The 20205-nt window shown below is 45.7% G+C and overlaps 2 protein-coding genes across 2 annotated transcripts; one reads left to right on the top strand and one right to left on the bottom strand.

Annotated features, from left to right (window-relative positions):
* Window positions 1-4377: 4377 nt before the first annotated feature.
* Window positions 4378-8911, top strand: LOC123181490 (inactive poly [ADP-ribose] polymerase RCD1; the record flags this gene model as incomplete). The annotated part of the gene is given in 7 exon segments (XM_044593756.1): window positions 4378-4606; window positions 5730-7018; window positions 7321-7562; window positions 7683-7768; window positions 8072-8254; window positions 8356-8451; window positions 8595-8911. Coding segments are annotated over 6 exon segments (1779 nt in total). The 3' UTR covers window positions 8655-8911.
* Window positions 8912-8995: 84 nt separating this feature from the next.
* LOC123181491 (probable inactive shikimate kinase like 2, chloroplastic) lies at window positions 8996-11854 on the bottom strand. The gene is made up of 8 exons (XM_044593757.1): window positions 11563-11854; window positions 10525-10715; window positions 10254-10448; window positions 10008-10069; window positions 9840-9906; window positions 9643-9761; window positions 9383-9559; window positions 8996-9252 (listed from the first exon to the last, which is right to left on the bottom strand). The coding sequence occupies exons 1-8, from the start codon at window positions 11782-11784 to the stop codon at window positions 9149-9151; spliced, it is 1137 nt and encodes a 378-aa protein (XP_044449692.1). The 5' UTR covers window positions 11785-11854; the 3' UTR covers window positions 8996-9148.
* Window positions 11855-20205: the final 8351 nt, after the last annotated feature.

The following is a 20205-nucleotide window of genomic DNA, read 5'->3' as shown; positions in this document are numbered from 1 at the left end:
GGTGGCGTGGAGGAGGGGGTAAGGCGGCGGCGGGCGGCGGGCTCGAGCCGGACTCGGCGGCGGCGGGACTCCAGGAGGGAGACGGCTCGCGGGCAGGCTGGGCCGTCGGCTGGGCCGACGGCCCAGTCGGCGCACTTGGCTTTTTTTTTAAAATTCGCCGAATCTAAAAAAAATCGCAGAAAAATAAATAAAAATCCAAAAATGCTAAAACAAAATTTTCCCGTCTAATTAAAATAATTAGAACGAGATGAACATTTTCTTGGCCCAAAAATGCAGTTTTGAAAACGTGCAATTTTTTAATGCAATTAAAATTGCAAATAAAATCCGAATAAAATCAAATATTTGATTTTAATATTTTTCCTCCAATATTTCAATTATTGTGGAGAAGTCATATTTTCTCCTCTCATTTTTTAATATGAAATATTTTTCGGAGAGAAAAATAATTAAAACCAAAAATTCTCGTTTTATTATTTGATAAAAATCAAATATGAAAAACCGGGAAAATCCCCAACTCTCTCCGAGGGTCTTGAGTTGCTTAGGATTTATCAAGGATTTGCCAAAATGCAATAAAATATGCTATGCAATGATGATCTAATGTATAACATTTCAAATTGAAAATTTGGGATGTTACACAATAATAAACCCGATTGCACCACCAATCCTTTTTGCAAAGATCCCGAAGTTAAACACTCAATGTAAATCATGACTTAATGTAACCCATGCCTTAGGTTTTGACCCTCATGTTTAAATCTTTTCATATACTTTGAGGCATGATAGATGGGTAGAGTATAAGGTAGAGACTCAGAGCGAGCAATGTTAATGATAGAGCCAACAACTGGCTATAACTTGTTGCCATGTCATCTATAGCCAATAGTATAATAGTTAGCTATAAACATGTACCACTTGTCCCACGTCACAATCTCATGGGGTTTTTTCGAGGTCATGCTACATGTAGCTCTTAATCGACGATCAGCCTCTCTTCTCTCTCCTTTTCTCTATAATCTAACTCAGCATAAATATAGTATTTAAAATCTTATAGCCTGCATACGTCACCTTATATAGTTGCTCTAACAAGCACAACCATTCGACGTCTTCGTAACGAAGTTCCCCTTCATTCACTCAATGTTCGCCTATGATTTATCTCAGCTGATATTCACGTAGGAACAAGTTTCCCATGGTTGCCATCATTGAGGGCCTCGAATATGTAGCCCACAATGATGATAGCCATCACATAACAAAGTATGGATTATACCCCGCGGGTTAATATAATACAAGGAAAACTCAATCGGAATGGCCAAACACATCGACAAAATTGGAAATCAAAAACCGAAATGGCCGAGAGGTTGCTGCATATGCGGATTTCATGTGGAAGCAAAGGGCACCGCAACAGTGTAGTTTCTTCTAGTGTCTTGTAGTGAGGAACCGTTGATGGACTTCCAACAAACTCGCAGGAGAGTCCTACCACACCAATACTTACGCCCACTATGCAATCAACATGATGAGACTATCGATCACCTGTTGTTGAGTCGTGCCTTTGTGAGACAGTTGCGGTTCTGGATTTGGAGTGCTTTGGGTTGCTCGAATCAAATACCGACCATTGATGATACTCTCATGGAATGGTGCGGCACGAGGACCTCTCACAGTTGTCCATAGCTGTATTTTTTTTGGCAAATCTGTCCCCTTTAAGTTACTTGAGGCACATATATCCCCTGGAAAAAAACTAATTTGGAATCTGGCCCCTGGGGTCGGTGCCACATAGCATGGCGCCGAAGTTGTACATGTGGGCGCCACCCTAAACGATGCCGAGATGTACATGTGGGCGCCACACTAAACGGCGCCGAGATGTACATGTTCGGTGCCATGCTATATTGAGCCAATCAAATCTGGCTCTTAGGGTTCCCATGGGCCCATCTGGGGTCGGCGCCACATAGCATGCCGGCGAACATGGGGGCTAGATTCCAAATTAGTTTTATGCATGGGCCAGATGTGCTTGAAATCGCTCAGAGGGCCAGATTTGTCAAAAATTACTCCATTGCGAGAGCTCATGACGATCATCACGCTCACCATGTGGGAGAATTGAAAACACCGAAATGCGGTGGTTTTTGATGAGGCCACTCCTTCAGTTCAAAATGCCATCTCAAATGTTTTTTTTCCGCGAATACGCAAGCTGCGTATCTTTGCATTGATAGAAGAAGAGTTTACAGCAAGAGGTTACAACCACACGCAAGCCATGTACGCTAGAGGCATGATCGCGGGCGGTGGAGCAGACAGAACAAGGGGCTGCTCATCCCCAAAACGCAAAAAGTCTAACTCTCGGGAATGATGTTGCTAATCCCTGTGGCGCCGGCCTTGGCCCATAGGCGCGCCTCGTCTTTGATGGTTGTGGTGAGGTGGGAGAGGGATGGCCGATCGTGGTCGAAGACACAACCATTGCGGTGTTTCCAAATCTCCCAAGCAGTGAGGATGATGATGGAAGCGAGGCCTTTGCGAGCGGGGGTGGACACATGGTTTATAGAGGTTGCCCACCAAGTTTGGAAGGGGGTGTTGCCATCGGGAAGGCTAGTAGGAGCTCGTGCCCAGGCCAGGATCTCGTGCCAAATCTGCCTGGAGAAGGAGCAGCCCGCAAGGAGGTGTTGCATGGTCTCGGGCTCTTGGTCGCAAAGGGCGCACATGTTGTCGTCAGAGAGGCCGTGTCGGAGTAGGCGGTCCATCGTCCAGCAGCGCTCTTGCATCGCGAGCCACATGAAGAACTTGATGCGAAGAGGTGCCCATGGCTTCCACGTGAGTTTCCAATGATCGTCACCGCAGGACCCGCAGAAAAGGGCCTGACAGCAGGAGCTGGCCGAGTAGAGGCCAGAGGCCATCCATCTCCAAGTAAGGGTGTCGGGGGTGGCCGAGAGCTCGAGAGCTCGACATGCCGGATCTGCCGCCAAAGGTCAACGGCCATCTCAAATGTGGCCAAGGAGGGTAGTACTTGGAGTTCGGATGACCTACTTAGAGGAGATCTATCTCTCTTTTTTGCAACGCTTGATGGGTGAGGTAGCGACAAGTAGTTGTGTGCGGTTCTAGGGCATACGGTGTTATTTTGCGTCCAGAAACGTAAAATTTATTGTTGTAACGCTATGATGGTGGGCTCTTCACCCCTTTCTTCTACTCCCTCCTTACCATATTGTTAGGCATACTAGTTTTAGCACGAAAATTAACGCATCAATCATCGTTAATTGAGCCATCTTAGCAGGAAGCGTCCACGACTCAAAAAACGAGGAGGAAGGCATGCACGACCTCTTGGGACCATCTCCAGGAAATTAGCGATACTCTATAACAACTCCAGAGAGGAAATCGACTGCATGCGTCTTACATATTGAGACTGCATGTAAAAACTAATACGTCTGACAAAATGGGAAGGAGGGAGTATCAATTTATGATACACACTCGTGTGTATTCTAGAAAAAAATCATACAAGACAAAGAAGAAGCAATACTTTGAATTCCAAGCAGTTCATGCACCCAAGGCAACTAGAGCTCAACATAGTCAACTACACTGACTCGATTAAGGTCTTATTGACCAACTAATTGTGTGAAAAGAAAACTGCACCTCCAACGGCGACGAGCTTATAAGAAAATGACTCGAACATCTATATGCTGCCACTTAGAGTCGCGAGTAAATTAAGGGCTAGCCTTTTCAAACGAGCTTCGTTTTCTCTGGTATGGCTGCCGATGACTGGGACAGAAATAGTCTTGAAAGTACGCAGCCTCGACGAGAGCATACTTACTTAATTACATGTGGTATGTATCGTATAGATACATACTACGTCGGTTGATAGATAGGTTCGTGAAACATGCAGTGCAATTGCGATGTATACCCAAGCCATAAGAAAATCAAATCGGAGGCCAACACGAAGTTCCATCAGGAGCACGTCACCCCGTACTCGACATGAACGAACCCCAATAATGCACGCAACCGGTCCGGACGTAAAAAAAACTAGTGCTAGACGGCGAATATCTGGCATCACGGACGGACGGACGGCTGCGGGCGGGGCAGAGAACGTTGACCGCGGGTGTGAACCGTCCGATCGCTGGATGTCGGCATCACGGCGTCCCCATTTTGCTTACGGCCCAAGAAAAATCGTTCCGGCCACGCAACTTGGCATCCAAGTTTAGCGCACCCCGCCCCACCGCCAGGCGGGCCCGACCCGCACCAGGACCCGCGTGTCGGCCGCGGAGGCGGTGGGTGGAGCACAATAAGGTCGCAAGTGGGCACGACAAAGGCGTGGACCCGCGTTATTTCTCCGCCCAATAATATTTCCCCCACCGCCGCACGGCTCCTCTACCCCCGACCTTCCTCTCGCCTTTGGCCCCGCCCCCGCCCCCGCCCCCTTGCCGCCGCCGCAGCGATTCTCCGAGCCGAGTCCTTTGCTTTGACCAGCCACGTATCGCCGCCGGCCGAGGGAGCGTCTTCGGCGGGGTAGCTCCGGCAATCGCAGCCGGGGGATAAAGTGGGCTCCGTAGGGGAGTCCTAGGGGGGGGTGACAGGGGGTTAGATCGGGCAAGATGAACCGCTCAATATCCTACGCCGTGACCCCTGCTGATGCTGCCGCTAACCCTAGGTAAGCGTCGGTCGGTGAATCGATCGATTCGGCTCGCCCCGTGCATGGATCTACGCGACCCGCCCGATTGTTAGGCCGTGTGTGATAATTTTATATCTGTATATGTTCGATCTGGTGTATTTTCTTTTGTGAGAATTAGCTAGGCTTTTTTGTTCGGTTTCGATCATCTCTGGCACCGGGAAGCTGGTTGTTGACTGCTAAAGTTGTAGATTTAGGATTTACGTAGTGGATTCCGTGCACCCTTGACTCGCTAAATATTAAAAATTCCATCTTTGTTGTGAATTTCGCGTTAGCTTATCTCCATCTTGTTTGTGTGGTGAGGAACTAGTTATTTTCATCACAACTTTGCTAGATTCAACTTGAGACATCATTTGCCTTTTACTTCATGTAATTTCCTGATTAGGCCAGCTGTTTCAAATAATATTTGGCTTACGAAGCATATTTTCGTGCGCAGGTGAATACATGATAGTTCTGCGTCGTAATCGTAATATCTGAGCCCCGTTATTAACGCAATAGATTTTTTCAAGCCATATATCCTGTGATTTTCTCATTAGGCCAGCTGTTTCAAATATTTGGTCAACGAAGCGTTTTTCGCGCTTAGATGAATATGTGTTTGTTTGGGGTGATAATTATAAATTTTGAGCCCAATTAATGCAGTAGGTTTTTTAAAGCCCTGTTCTCCTGATTAGGCAAGCTGTTTCAAATATTTGGTTTACGAAGCATAATTTTCGCGCGCAAATGAATACATGATAGTTCCGGGTGATAATTGTAATTTCTGAGCCCATTAATGCAATAGCTGTCTCAAGCGCGCTATATATGACTGAACTCTTGTGCTCACACCCTTCAACAAATGGCGGCTTCTGCATATGAGGACTTTATGGGTGCAAATCAATAGATAATTCCATATTGAAGTATTTTGCTTTTTATTTTATTTTATCTAGTTCGTTGTTTGTCGTGCTTATGTAACATGATAGTTTTGGGGAATTTACTCGTATGTTTAGCTGCCGACAGAGTACTGAGATCTTTGATTTGCATATATTCTGTTTGCTTGATTTAAGATATTCTAGTTTTTTTGTCCTTTTTCTGTTCGTCGCTTATAAGACCGACTATCTTCCCTTTTCAGGTTTCCTACTCTTTTGCCCTTATCTCACCCGACCGATATTCTTTTTCTCCTCGTCGATATTGAAGTAGTCTATGCTCAGAGGTTCCTCCATTAGCTTAGTGTAAATATTAGACTTGTTGGGGTTTAGTTTGCTAGAAGGAATTAGTCTCTGCTTGGTGTTCATTTCTGCTTGCTACAATGGCTGCGATGAACGAAAAGGTGTTGGCTAAATGTGGACAGAATATAGTTAGCCTCAAGAGGAAGTGGGACAGCCCCGCTGCATATCATGCTGATGCCTGCCACACCTCTCAGTCGCATCAGCATCCTACTGGAAACTCTGATATCAGGTTGTATGTTGGTGAAGATCGCAAGGCGAACATCGCATGCCACTTTAACAAGCAGATTTTACAGAGCTATCAGAACTACATGACCAGTGCATCACCTAAGCGTATTCTGCTCCGCCAAAGTGGCAGCTGGAAAGAATTTCCAGAAAAAATTGTCAAGCTGGCTCAAGTTGATTTCCGGACAAAGAAGACCATCACAGAAGTAGGATACCAGAACCAGCTATTTTTGCTGGACTTTGTCCACATGACATTCATTGACTCAAAGTCAGGTCTACAGAGGCCAATCGCCTGGATTGATGACAATGGAAGGCGTTACTTCCCAGAAGTTCTTATTGAAGATCAGATAGTATATAGGAGGAAAGATCTCGGCAATGGAGATCATGTCTATGTTAGAGCTGAGCCTAACGGGGCACGTGAAATAAATGACCGGTATGGAGCATCAGAGAGTTCCGCAGAAAGCTCAAACTTTGAGTCCAGTACTGAAGAGGTTTCCAGTGCTAAGAGAGTTAGAGCCGAGAAGGGTATCATCAGGAAAATAAATTGTGATCATAGAGAAACTGTGGGAGAGAATGAACCACACACTTTGCTGCCTGCAGTCTTTAGTTGTCAACCACAGCAAGATAAGCTGGGCGGGCAATCACGTGCTCAAGGAACTACCTCTGTTGTGCAGAAGATGTTGCTGCAGGGAATGGGTACTGCTATTGGTTCCAAGGATATTATTGGAATCCACCGAACGCCATTCTTGAATAATTATAGAGAAGACCGCTATGATCTCTTCCAAAAGCAGGCAGAGATTACTAAATCTCAGCATGGTGATGCAAATGTGCGTTATGCTTGGCTTCCTTGCTCGAAAGCTGCTGTGGATGAAATGATGCTGAATGGCACCTTGCAAGTTAAAAAGCCCACTAGGTGTCCACCCTATGGAACTGGCGTACTCCTTGCACCAGCTAACTGCTCCATTAACTGGTATGTGCTCCTGTCTCGTATCATCTGCTGGCAAAAAACTTACTTGAATGTTCTGAGCATCTACTCCCCTCCATCATTTTTGTTTAGTATATATTCACATCTGTCTTATTCTTGCCATATGTGTTTCCTTATTTGTAGATAAATAGTTTCTGGCACCATTTATTTACTTCCACTTGCATGTTCACATGTTTTTAGTTGTCAACTTACCATTGTATTTTTTTGTCTATTATTTGTTTCTATTTTTTGACACTTCCTGTCCCTAACCATTGCAAAAATTCAATATTTTGTATTACTTTCTGCAGTGTGAATTACTCTGATGTTGATGAAAATGGCATCATCTATGTGATGTTGTGCCGGGTTGTAATGGGGAACGTAGAAATAGTTCACCATGGATCTAAGCAGCACCAGCCTAGTAACGAGTATTTTGATAGCGGTGTAGATGACCTAAAAAACCCGCAGCATTACATTGTATGGGATATGAATCTGAATAGTCACATCTATTCTGAATTTGTAGTCACCATCAAATTGCCATCTAAAGCCAAAGGTAATTAATCGCAACTACTGTGTCATCATTTTAGAAATTTAATTTAATTTAGCTTTGTGCAGTTCATAACAAATGTCAATCTAAATTTTCTTACAAGTCAGCCTTCTCATTTTGTTTCAGATTCCCTCTTCACACAAGAAGATTGTCATGATTCATCTGATGCTTCACTGGTCTTGAGTCCAAGTTCGGCCGACAGTGTGTCACAGGTGAGGTTCTTTACATTGGGAGTTGATAAAGATGGTACTGTCATACTAGAGTCAACTTCTGTTCTCATACAGACAAGTTCCACTGTTGGAGCAGCAGGAGCATTCAGTTATTCAGATTGCGTGTCTGACTCAACAATTGACCTGTGCTTCCATTATGAGATTATAACTTCGAGCTGATTGTAGTCTTAATGTTTCATAGAAATCTCCAAATATGATAAGTTTCCTGTTATTACCAATGTCATGTCAGTTATGTTGGGTGAGTCACAAAACACCAGTTGATAATGTTCTTCTGTGTGGAAACAGGACATGAATCTTGAGGCATCTCCAGCATTGGGTGGTCAGTATGAAGCCCCCATGTTAGGAGGATCAATGGCAAAAGCTCCAAGTACACCTTGGATGCCTTTTTCCATGTTATTTGCTGCTATTTCAACGAAACTTCCTCGTGAGAAAATGGACATGATCAATAACTGTTATGAAGAATTCAAGGTCTGCTATTCATCAGTTCTTGGTTGTTATATTCTCGATTGAAAACTGGCCTTCCCCTTCTTGTTGGAGCCCGAGTTGACTTGTGTTTGTGTTTATAACAGGCCAAGAAAATAAGCAGAATTGACCTAGTGAAGAGGCTGCGTCTCATAGTTGGTGACAGAATGCTGGTATCCACAATAATTCGGCTCCAAGATAAGGTGTGGACCTTCTCTCTTCTGAGGCGCTGTTAGCTCCTGATTCATTATCTGCCCGTTTAACACACAACTTTGTGCTCCTAGGGCACTATAGAATAGCAACATTTAGTTAATCTAAGTATAAGCTTGTGTTTATCTTTTAACAGTTGCCTCCGATGGCGAAGCGGGAAGCAGCAAATGCTCCAGCCAAGGCACGAGGTCAGTGACCATGGTGGATTGGAGGAAGGAACTGGTCGACTTGTTATCATGAGTTGGAAAGGAATGTAGTCTTCTGAGTTTATTTGCGTCTGTCTGTGAATCTGCCGCTCTGTCTGTCTGTTTTAGTAGTTGCAAAGAGGAAACTGTCCAAGTATACTTGTGAACCTAAGATGGTTTCAAGGGGGAAGAATCCTTGTTTACCCTCCTAGTTTGTTTTTTGTCCAATCAACATTGAGTTTAGTTAATAATTGCCATTTTCTGTTAATTTTCTTGATTGTGTGTTTATTCTTGCGTGTGTGTCGACTTCTGCTCAGTGGTAGAGAGCGACCCTGATAATTGCATCGTTGGATCGGGTGAACTAGAGAGTTTGGCATTTCATACTCTTGGTCCTGAATAAGAGTATTTTTCCCGCTTTGCACGGGCAGGCTTGTGTACATCCTTAAGCAACGGAATAAAGTCTTGAAAAAAGAAGAGAAAAGAAAAAAGGGCTCTTGAAGCTGGACTAGATGTTGGTGGGCGGGGCATCTGATTGAGGATCCCAGCCGGGTGGCTCGATGTTGGGCCAGTCCCCTCGACAGCCTAGCCTGATGTAAAGGCTCTTCTTCCCTGCCATTCCAACACCAAATCAGTGGCAAATTTTGTCTGCTAGGTTTCTTACCAAACACTCGAGTGATGCCATTTTTCTTGCAGATATGCACCTAGTGAAAGGGAATCTAAATGTAGTGGTGTTGCGTACCTGCTAGCTTCTTGTCTGCCAAGGTGAGCTGCTTCAAGGCAACAAGGCAGCCCTGTGCCACAGCTCGCGTGTACTCCGGGTCCCATCCACCCAGCTTCACCACCACATCAGCCTTGGCATAAGCCACGCTAACAGTGCTAACGCTTCTCCGGGCTTCCTCTTTGGCAGAGGCCTCATCTGCACCCCCAGCACAGCATAGCAGCAGGTCAACAAAGAAGAACCAGACAATCATCAACCAAGCGAAAGGCTTCCTTCCTCACCACCGGCCTCGGACACCGACAACCACACCGTGAACCCGGAATGAAGATACTGCCATTTGTCGAACCTGCTCGCCGCTCCTTGCTTGCCACCCAGAGTCGCTACCACGGTACGGACATGGCTGCAACACACACATTTTTACTTGGCAAGTGATCAGCCAAAGCAAGCAAAGAAGCTCCAAAGAAAAAGAAAACCTGACCTGCTAAGGCTTTCTAGGACAACACACTCCGCTTCAGCTACAGAGTCCACTCCTTCCGAGGCCGCCCCTACAGGTAACTACATGTAGTTTAACTCACTGCAGTGGCAATGATCTATGTTCTATTTTAGCACCGAAATGAATACGCATTTTAGCACCAAAATGACGTACAGGTGTCAACAGACTTTTGAGTGGCACTCTCTAGCAGCTCACTTGTACAAACTGGGAGATACCTGCAAACACGCAGCAAAACACATTTCAGGAGCCTCATCTGCTATAGAACCAACAATTGTGGTAGTATCTGTGGCAGCGAATCTAAGAGTAGGACATATATCTATATATTGGTTAAAAAGGCGCAGCAGAAACAAGGATGCAATAGGTTAAGTAGTTTCTATAATAGGACAGCAATGCACGCACCCGATGCCCTCAGCGATCTCTTTAGCGACCGCCTCGTTAATATCCGTGGAGTCACCAACTATGTGAACGCTGATCCCCGTCAACAACTGTGTGATCCCAGCAGTGAGGGATTTCCAAGATTCATCAATGTCGGGCCATTTCAGCTCTTGCTCGACTTTCTTCAGGTTCACCACCAACTGATCCTCGTCAATGAACCTGTAACAATGAGATGAGTGAGCGGATAAATCCTCACAGGCAAGAGTCCGCCCGCTACTGAATTACCAAGACATACCATATCGTCTCAGAAGACTTAACCCTGTCGAATAGCGTTCCAACATTCATCAAAGTCCTCAGTGTTCCATCAGACTTGGCTCTGATGAGCAGGGACATGTCATCGACATCAACAAAAACATCTCTTGAACTCTCAATGCCAAGCTTTCCGATGTCTAGCCTCAGCTCCACCTCTCCGTTTGTATCGGTAAACTATATAGGTACATATAACCTCAGCTGATTATTTTTAACGACATGACAAGCTGCATATTTTCCAACATCGTATCTAGTCCCTACATATTGGTTATGATAATATCTTGTATTATGGGACGGAGGGAGTAAAAGTTTGGAGTGGATTCACAGAAGGGGAGTTTTCAGTAGGTTAACGAACAGATATCCACCTCTTATACCCCTTTTTTTATTTTTTGCGACTGACCTCTTATACCCCTTATAGGAGCTTGCAGAGATAGGCACACATGTGGTTCGGGACTAAAAGGAAAAGGCTATATTATGAAGCATAAATCTCGTAACATGTCATCTTTCGATCGAGAAAGATGCGGTACCATACTTTTGCAAGGGAAGTGTTATAGTGGTGTTCATGATTAACATATGGGCACAAACAGATAAACGCAGAATGATCTGTAAAATGTTTATTTATTTATTTTATGTACTGCAATGTGCAGATGCGTTTGATGGGGTACGCAGGAATGCATAGCTGAGAAATCAGCAAGATGGGAGACCGAGGAAAAGCTTAAAAACGAAATGCATATACTTGGGTTTTCTGAATAGATCCCCTGGCGTTCTTCTTCTAATATAACAGGGTTTATTATGAAATCATGTGCAGCACACTGAAGTACTAGTAAGGTGTCGCCAAGGTAGGGATATCAAGATTTCTATCATACTATCATATGTTGGTAATGGTACTGTGAGGTGACAGAATTGGGAAAAGGGATAGGTTGCTCACCCACACGGACGCGCAGAAGCAGATAAGGTAAGAAAAATGAAGTGCACAAGCAGGGGCAGTGGGGGACAAAGACAAGACATCGGTAGCTTAGCTTGCCTCGTAGTCGTGCGCTGCGGCCGGAGACGCCGACAGGGAGGTCCGGGGGCGGAAGCGGAGGCGGCTCGCCGGCGGGGAGGCAGCAAGGAGAGAGCGACGCCAAGCTGGCCGATGAAGAGGAAGGCGAGACGCACGGGAGTAAGTTGCGATGTGCCGGCTGTGGTTTGCGGGGAAGGAGGAGGAGGAGCAGCAGGTGGTGGCTGCAATGAACATGGCCGCCATTATTCTAGCATGAGCGCACACTTCTGTGTCCGTGTGTGTGAGGCGAGGACTGCCTTAGCTATATTGAGAATGTATCCAGTGCAACGAGCTAACTCGTGCAACGAATGCACCATGACCCGTCAGATTGGAATCAGAGGGACAGGATCTGGGCTGCTGGTACATTTTACAAAGGGAACCTTGTAGTATTATTGAATGCTACGAATAGTACTGCCCAATCCTGTATTGATGCCCAATCCTGCTGTTGTTTGCGGAGACGTGATCAAACCGAACTTTTTTGTTTGACCCAAGTTGAAAAATCATTTTCTCAAGTTTTAAAAAGAGATTTTCTTCAGTAGACTTGGTTACTGTGACCAATCCATTAGTAGTGAGAGTAAATTTTGACACACTTGTTCTACACATGCAATACTCACCTTTGAACTGATGCAACGAGTATATATAACAAAAAAAACTGAACGAACTACGCCTGCAAACAGTGATTTTCTTCTAATAGACACAGATTTAATGGATCTACTCATCTGTGAGGTTTCTAGTTACAACCGTACATTACATAGCTTAACTGTATCCATCAAGTGTGATTGTCAGGTAACATATCTCAAGGCTTAACACTAACCTAAACGAGCAAGCTTATCAAAATACCCAAACCACACAAACCAACCCCAGTTACATCAACTCACGGCTTAACACTAATCATGGATTGCATGGCGCCATCCCCTCTGTTTTCCGTTGCACTTCACTGAATATGTACTGGCTCTGAAACTCCAAGTACGAACAGTACAACTGCCTGGTAGAAAGAAACATGATTCTATCATATAAGGGGTACCCTGCAGTCCAAAGAACAAATTCAGGAAAAAAAAAACAGAACTTAAGCGATCCAGGCAAGGCCATGCTAAGATCAAAAGTGATTTGGTTGGACAACAATTGTCTTTATAATGCTGAAAAATTAAGACATATTTGCAGAATTAAATCTTGTTTGAGTGTCTATTAGAAGTGTCTCACTTGCTAAAGTACAGAGCAAGAATTTCTGATGATGATGCTAAAAATATCTATTACAGATGAACATCTTCTCACTTATCTTCAAAGTTTCAGATGATGATGCTGAACATGTTCTCAATTATCTTCCAAGTTTCAGATGATGAATGATGCTGAACATGTTCTCACTTATCTTCAAAGTTTCAGATGATGCTGCTGCTGCTGCTGCAGTACAGAGCAACAACACACATGAGAAAAAGGAATTGTGCTCAGTACACATAATAATAAGGTTGTGCTAATTGGCCAAATAGTCACATGAGCACAATGTATAGCAGTTGTCTGGAAAATGAAGTTACACATAAAGACAAATCAAATCTTGAAATCTATGTGAAGCTAGGCTTAGCAATTCCCTTTCTAGGTCATACAATCAACTTCCTGAAGCTAACAGTAAGGCTCATTCAGAGTTACATAGAATAATTATACAGAACTGGATAAACCAATCATATGCATGCTTCAACAAAACGCCTGCAAATGTGAGCTTCTAGTTCTAGGTAATCATTTTTCACGTAAAAACTATTGCGTGTACACATCACAGGAAAAAGTAGTAATTGACATCACAGAAAAAAAGTAGTAATGAACAAACTCTTGCCGTGTACGCGGGCTCACAGGTAATCATTTTTCACATACATACTCAGTCGTTCATGTACGACTTTAGTATAAATTGAGCGAAGTACTTGACTAATTATCAGAGCAGACATAGCACATCTATATTCCTCTCTAACAATTGTAATTAGTGATAAAATTTCACCATTATGGTTGCATCTCGTACATAAATTCAGTGCCCATACTGTCCAATTTCTGAAATGGGTTCAAACGAATTTGGGCAACTGAGGAGGAATCAGAAGAACCAATATGGCTGCCCATGAATAATATAAGAACGAAATACAGTGCACATACCTCGGATCGTTGAGCTGTAATGGCGGATGGACGGATCCTATGCAGCAGTACGGTCCATCCACAGAGCTACAACCTCGCGTCGCTACATAGGCGCAAGCGCAATCACACCGAGCCGCCGCTCAACTACATGATTTGGATCCTGGGCGCTGGTGTTTCAACGCCGGCGGTCCGAGAGGGAGAGGGAGTTCTCGAGGAAGAGGAGAGGGAGACGCCAAGTCACCCAATTTTTCTGCTAACCCTAGCTCAACCTAGCGCCCTGGTTCAGTGGTACAGAAGATGGCGAAAGGGGAAGAAACAAAGTGGAGTTTGGAGGTTGTTTGGCTCGATTTTGCTACACTTCAAGGTCCCTTTGCAAAATGTACCAGCACCCACATCTTTGATTGATCCTGTCCCTCATATTCCAATCTGACGGCTCATGTGCAGCCGGCGCATCTGGTGCACGAGTTGGCTCGTTGCACTGGATACGTTCTCTAGCTATATTCCCGTGAGAGTAAGAGACGAACAAATTTTATTTTACATCAAAGTAAGAGACTTAGGATCTCCAGCCATTTGGCCCCCAGCGCACCCGGCAAAGGGCTTTCCGCGTTTGCGCCGGCGGTTTTTCCGGTCCGGGGGAATCACTTTTTAGCCGCGCCCTCAGGTTTCGGCCCCCAAACGCAAAAAAAATTCAAAGTTCTCTTTTCCCGCAAAACGACACAAGTTCGGGGATCATCATGCCACAGGTCGGCGATCATCGTGTCACAGGTCGGTGATCGAACATAGCCAAAGTCCGGCGATCAAAAGAGTAGGAACCATAGACATGGAACTCAAACGACAGGCTCCTCTACTGTAGGGCTGGGAGAGGTCGGCGGCGTCGGTGTTGTGGGCACAGCTGCGGTGCTCGGCGTGGGCGTAGTGGCAGTGGTCGCGCTCCGCCACGTACCACGCCTTCACCTGCTGGTTCATCGTCGCCATGTCTGCTCCCATCAGGAACGACAGGTCCGTGTTCCTCTTCTTCGCGGCGACGTTGGTCCTGAGAAGGTCGAGCTTGGCGTCTTGCTTCCTCATCAACGCCGACCACCTCGCCTCAGATTTCTTCTCCCTCTTGGTGGCGTGGCTCTTAGCATCGGCGATTGCAGCTGTTCGGCAGCGGGTGCCGCGTCCCTCGCTGCTTTGGCTCTTTTGTTGCCATCAGGACGCCCTTCCGTCGCCGCCGAGGCAGGCGCGTGGGTTGTAGACACCGTCCTTGGTCTTGGCGAGAGCGAGCCGGCACTCTGTCCATTTCTCGCACGACTCGATCCTGGTGAACACATGAAGGAACTTGAAATCCTGGTCGTTGTTGTCCTGGCGAAATAGGTCAAACATTCGAACCATCTGCACAGACGAAGAACAAGTGTCGGCGAAGCACACGGTGAAGAGCTGGGCCGGCGAGCGATGGACATACCTGACGCTTGACATTGGCGCCGCTCTCCGGGCGAGCCATGACCTCCTCCTGAATCTCATGTCACTTGTTGCATCTCATGCCACTTGTTGCAGTCCTGCTGGATGGTCGCCCAATCGTTGGCCATGGCCTTCTCGCAGCTATCCATGTGGATGCTGGCGAAGTCGGGGTCAACCAACTTGTGCTCGTCGAACGCCGTCTCGACCCCTCTCCAGTAGGTGTCGGCGTTCTGATTCGCGTCGGTGATCGGGTTGATGCTGACAGTCTTCCATGCTTCGGCGAGGCACTCGTCTTCCTTTGGCGTCTATTTGACGCGAGGCTCGCCCGTCCTGGCGGTGGACAACCGCTTCTTCTTTCTCGCTTTGGCTGCTGGCTCTACCGGTTCTTCCTCTTCCACCTCCTCCTCGACATCGACGTGCTCAACGTCCTCCATGTCGACGGTGGTGTCCAGTGTCTCGTATTGCGTGTGGAACCCAAGGCACGAAGCCGCGACGACTGAGCCGTTCGTGATGATCTCGTCCATGTCGGCGTCGGTGCTGCTGAACTGTGGCGCCGATCTAGGTGCGAAGGGTAGGGGTCCACGACGCACAGTCGGCGCAGGCGAGCCTGAGTATGTCGGCGGCGAGTAGTCGTACTGGGTGTTGAGGCCGGCGGTAAATGCGGGGGAGGGCATGCGCCAGTCGGGGTTGAAGACGGGGGGGCAGCTCAAAGCCATGCAGGAAGGTGATGTTGGGGTTGAAGCCGCCAAGCTCATCGCCGTCCGTGTAGTAAGGCGAGCGCGCGTACCCGTTGGGAAACGTTGCATGGAAAACAAAAAAAATTCTACACACACGCAATTATCTATCCATGGAGATGCATAGCAACGAGGGGGAGAGTGTGTCTACTTACCCTCGTAGACCATAAGCGGAAGCGTTTAACAACGCGATTGATGTAACCGAACTTCTTCTAGCACCGACCGATCAAGTACCGAACGTACGGCACCTCCGAGTTCTGCACACGTTCAGCTCGGTGACGTCCCTCGCCTTCTTGATCCAGCAAGATGTCAAGGTAGTAGATGAGTTCCGTCAGCACGACGGCATGGTGACGGTGATGGTGAGGTGATCTCCGCAGGGCTTCGCCTAAGCACTACGAAAATATGACCGGGGTGTAAACGGTGGAGGGGGGCGCCGCACACGGCTAGGCAATTGTCTGGTGTGTGCTAGGGGTGCCCCTCCCACATATATATAGATGGGAGGGGGAGGGGAGAGGCCAGCAGGCGCCCCAAGTAGGACTGAATCCTACTTGGGCTCCTCCCAAGCCCCCCCCCCCCGCCATACATGCCGGAGGGGGAAGGAAAGAGGAGGGGGGAGAAAGGGAAGGGGGAGGTCGAATCCCCCCTTTCCTTTCTCTTCCCCTCTTTCCTTCTCCCCCTGGTTCGGCCCATATGGGGGGCGCACCAGCCCTGGTGGCTGGTGCGTTTCCCCTATTGGCCCATAAGGCCCATATCTTTTGCCGGGATGCCCGGAACCCCTTCCGATTACCCGATATGTACCCGGTACCCTCCGGAACACTTTCGGTGTCCGAATACTATCGTCCTATATATCAATCTTTACCTCGCGACCATTTCGAGACTCATCGTCATGTCCATGATCTCATCCTGGACTCCAAACAACATTCGGTCACCAAATCACATAACTCATATAATACTATATCGTCATCAAACATTAAGCGTGCAGACCCTACGGGTTCGAGAACTATATAGACATGACCGAGACACCTCTCCGGTCAATAACCAATAGCGGAACCTGAATGCTCACATTGGCTCCTACATATTTTACGAAGATCTTTATCGGTCGAATCGTTATGACAACATACGTTGTTCCCTTTGTCTATCGGTATGTTACTTGCCTGAGATTCGATCGTCGGTATCTTCATACCTAGTTCAATCTCGTTACCGACAAGTCTCTTTACTCGTTCCATAATACATCACCTCATGACTAACTCCTTAGTCGTTTGCTTGCAAGCTTATGATGTGTATTACCGAGAGGGCCCAGAGACACCTCTCCGATACTCGGAGTGACAAATCCTAATCTCGATCTATGCCAACTCAACAAACACCTTCGGAGATACCTGTAGAGCATCTTTATAATCACCCAGTTACGTTGTGATGTTTGATAGCACACAAGGCATTCCTCCGGTATCCGGGAGTTGCATAATCTCATAGTCGAAGGAATAGGTATTTGACATGAAGAAAGCAATAGCAATAAAACTGAACGATCATTATGCTAAGCTAACGGATGCGTCTTATACTCTTATCCATCACATCATTCTCCTAATGATGTGATCTCGTTATCAAACGACAACACATGTCCATGGTCAGGAAACTTTAACCATCTTTGATCAACGAGCTAGTCTAGTAGAGGCATACTAGGGACGCAGTATTTGTTTATGTATTCACACATGTATTTAAGTTTCCGATCAATACAATTCTAGCATGAATAATAAACCTTTATCATGAATAAGGAAATATAAGATAACAACTTTATTATTGCCTCTAGGGCATATTTCCTTTAGTCTCCCACTTGCACTAGAGTCAATAATCTAGATTACATTGTAATGAATGTAACACCCATGGAGTCTTGGTGTTGATCATGTTTTGCTCGCGGAAGAGGCTTAGTCAACGGGTCTGCTACATTCAGATCCGTATGTATCTTGCAAATTTCTATGTCTCCCTCCTTGACTTGTTTATGAATGGAGTTGAAGCGTCTCTTGATGTGTTTGGTTCTCTTGTGAAATCTGGATTCCTTCGCCAAGGCAATTGCTCCAGTATTGTCAGAAAAGATTTTCATTGGACCCGATGCACTAGGTATTACACCTATATCAGATATGACCTCCTTCATTTGCTGCTTCCGAAGCAGCTATGTATTCCGCTTCACACGTAAAACCCGCCACGATGCTCTGCTTGGAACTGCACCAACTGACAGGTCCACCATTCAATATAAACACGTATCCGGTTTATAACTTAGATTCATCCGGATCAGTGTCGAAACTAGCAACGATGTAACCATTTACGACGAGCTCTTCATCACCTCCATAAACGAGAAACATATCCTTTGTCCTTTTCAGGTACTTCGGGATGTTCTTGACCGATGTCCAGTGATCCACTCCTAGATTACTTTGGTAGCTCCCTGCCAGACTTATGACAATGCACACATCAGGTCTGGTATACAACATAGCATACATGATAGAACCTATGTCTGAGGCATAGGGAATGCCTTTCATTTTCTCTCTATCTTCTGAAGTGGTCGGGCTTTGAGTTTGACTCAATTTCACACCTTGCAACACAGGCAAGAACCCTTTCTTTGACTGATCCATTTTGAACTTCTTCAAAACTTTGTCAAGGTATGTGCTTTGTGAAAGTCCTATCGAGCGTCTTGATCTATCTCTATAGATCCTGATGCCCAATATATAAGCAGCTTCACCGAGGTCTTTCATTGAAAAACTCTTATTCAAGTATCCTTTTATGCTATCCAGAAATTCTACATCATTTTCAATCAACAATATGTCATCCACATATAATATTAGAAATGCTACAGAGCTCCCACTCACTTTCTTGTAAATACAGGTTTCTCTGAAAGTCTGTATAAAACCATATGCTTTGATCACCTCATCAAAGCGTATATTCCAACTCCGAGATGCTTGCATCAGTCCATAGATGGATCGCTGGAGCTTGCACACTTTGTTAGCACCTTTAGGATCGACAAAACCTTCTGGTTGCATCATATACAACTCTTCTTTAAGAAATCCATTAAGGAATGTAGTTTTGACGTCCATTTGCCAGATTTCATACTCATAAAATGCGGCAATTCCTAACATGATTCAGACAGACTTAAGCATCGCTACGGTGAGAAAGTCTCATCGTAGTCAACTCCTTGACCTTGTTGAAAACCGTTAGCGACAAGTCGAGCTTCGTAGACAGTAACATTACCATCATCGGCAGTCTTCTTTTTGAAGATCCATTTATTCTCTATGGCTCGCCGATCATCGGGCAAGTCCACCAAAGTCCACACTTTGTTCTCATACATAGATCATATCTCAGATTTCATGGCCTCAAGCCATTTATGGGAATCTGGGCTCATCATAGCTTCTTCATAGTTCGTAGGTTCGCCATGGTCTAGTGACATGACTTCTAGGACAGGATTACAGTACCACTCTGGTGCGGAACGTGCTCTGTTCGACCTACGAGGTCCAGTAGTAACTTGATCTGAAGTTTCATGATCATCATCATTAGCTTCCTCTCTAGTTGGTGTAGGCATCACGGGAACGGATTTCTGATGTGCTACTTTCCAATTCGAGAGAAGGTACAATTACCTGATCAAGTTCTACTTTCCTCCCACTCACTTCTTTTGAGAGAAACTCCTCTAGAAATGTTCCATTCTTGGCAACAAAGATCTTGCCTTCGGATCTGTGTTAGAAGGTGTACCCAATTGTTTTCTTAGGGTATCCTATGAAGACGCACTTCTCCGGTTTGGGTTCGAGCTTATCAGGCTGAAGCCTTTTGACATAAGTGTCGCAACCCCAAACTTTAAGAAACGACAACTTAGGTTTCTTGCCAAACCACAGCTCATATGGTGACGTCTCAACGGATTTAGACGGTGCCCTATTTAACGTTGATGCAACTGTCTCTAATGCATAACCCCAAAACGATAGTGGTAAATCGATAAGAGACACCATAAATCGCATCATATCTAATAAAGTATGGTTACGACGTTCGGACACACCATTACGCTATGGTGTTCCAGGTGGCGTGAGTTGTTCCACATTGTTTTAAATGAAGGCCAAACTCGTAACTCAAATATTCGCCTCTACGATCAGATCGTAGAAATTTTATTTTCTTATTACGATGATTCTCTACTTCACTCTGAAATTCTTTGAACTTTTCAAATGTTTCAGACTTGTGTTTCATTAATTAAGTAGATATACCCATATCTTCTCAAATCATCTGTGAATGTTAGAAAATAACGATACCCGCCGCGTGCGTCAACACTCATTGGACCGCATACATCGGTATGTATTATTTCCAATAAGTCATTGGC

Source organism: Triticum aestivum, chromosome 1D (genome assembly GCF_018294505.1).
Source record: "Triticum aestivum cultivar Chinese Spring chromosome 1D, IWGSC CS RefSeq v2.1, whole genome shotgun sequence".
In the NCBI taxonomy this organism is placed as follows: Eukaryota; Viridiplantae; Streptophyta; class Magnoliopsida; order Poales; family Poaceae; genus Triticum; species Triticum aestivum.
Note: the sequence above shows the minus strand (reverse complement) of the source record. Positions and strands in the feature narration are given on the sequence as shown.

Bases quoted from the DNA above. Each gene is read 5' to 3' on its own strand.
- LOC123181491 (XM_044593757.1), bottom strand. From the start codon at position 11,784: ATGGCGGCCATGTTCATTGCAGCCACCACCTGCTGCTCCTCCTCCTCC. The intron at 9,907-10,007 runs GTACGTCATTTT...AGTTACCTGTAG, and splicing joins TCAAAAGTCTGTTGACACCT to GGGCGGCCTCGGAAGGAGTG. The intron at 9,560-9,642 runs GTGAGGAAGGAA...CTGGGGGTGCAG, and splicing joins GTCGGTGTCCGAGGCCGGTG to ATGAGGCCTCTGCCAAAGAG.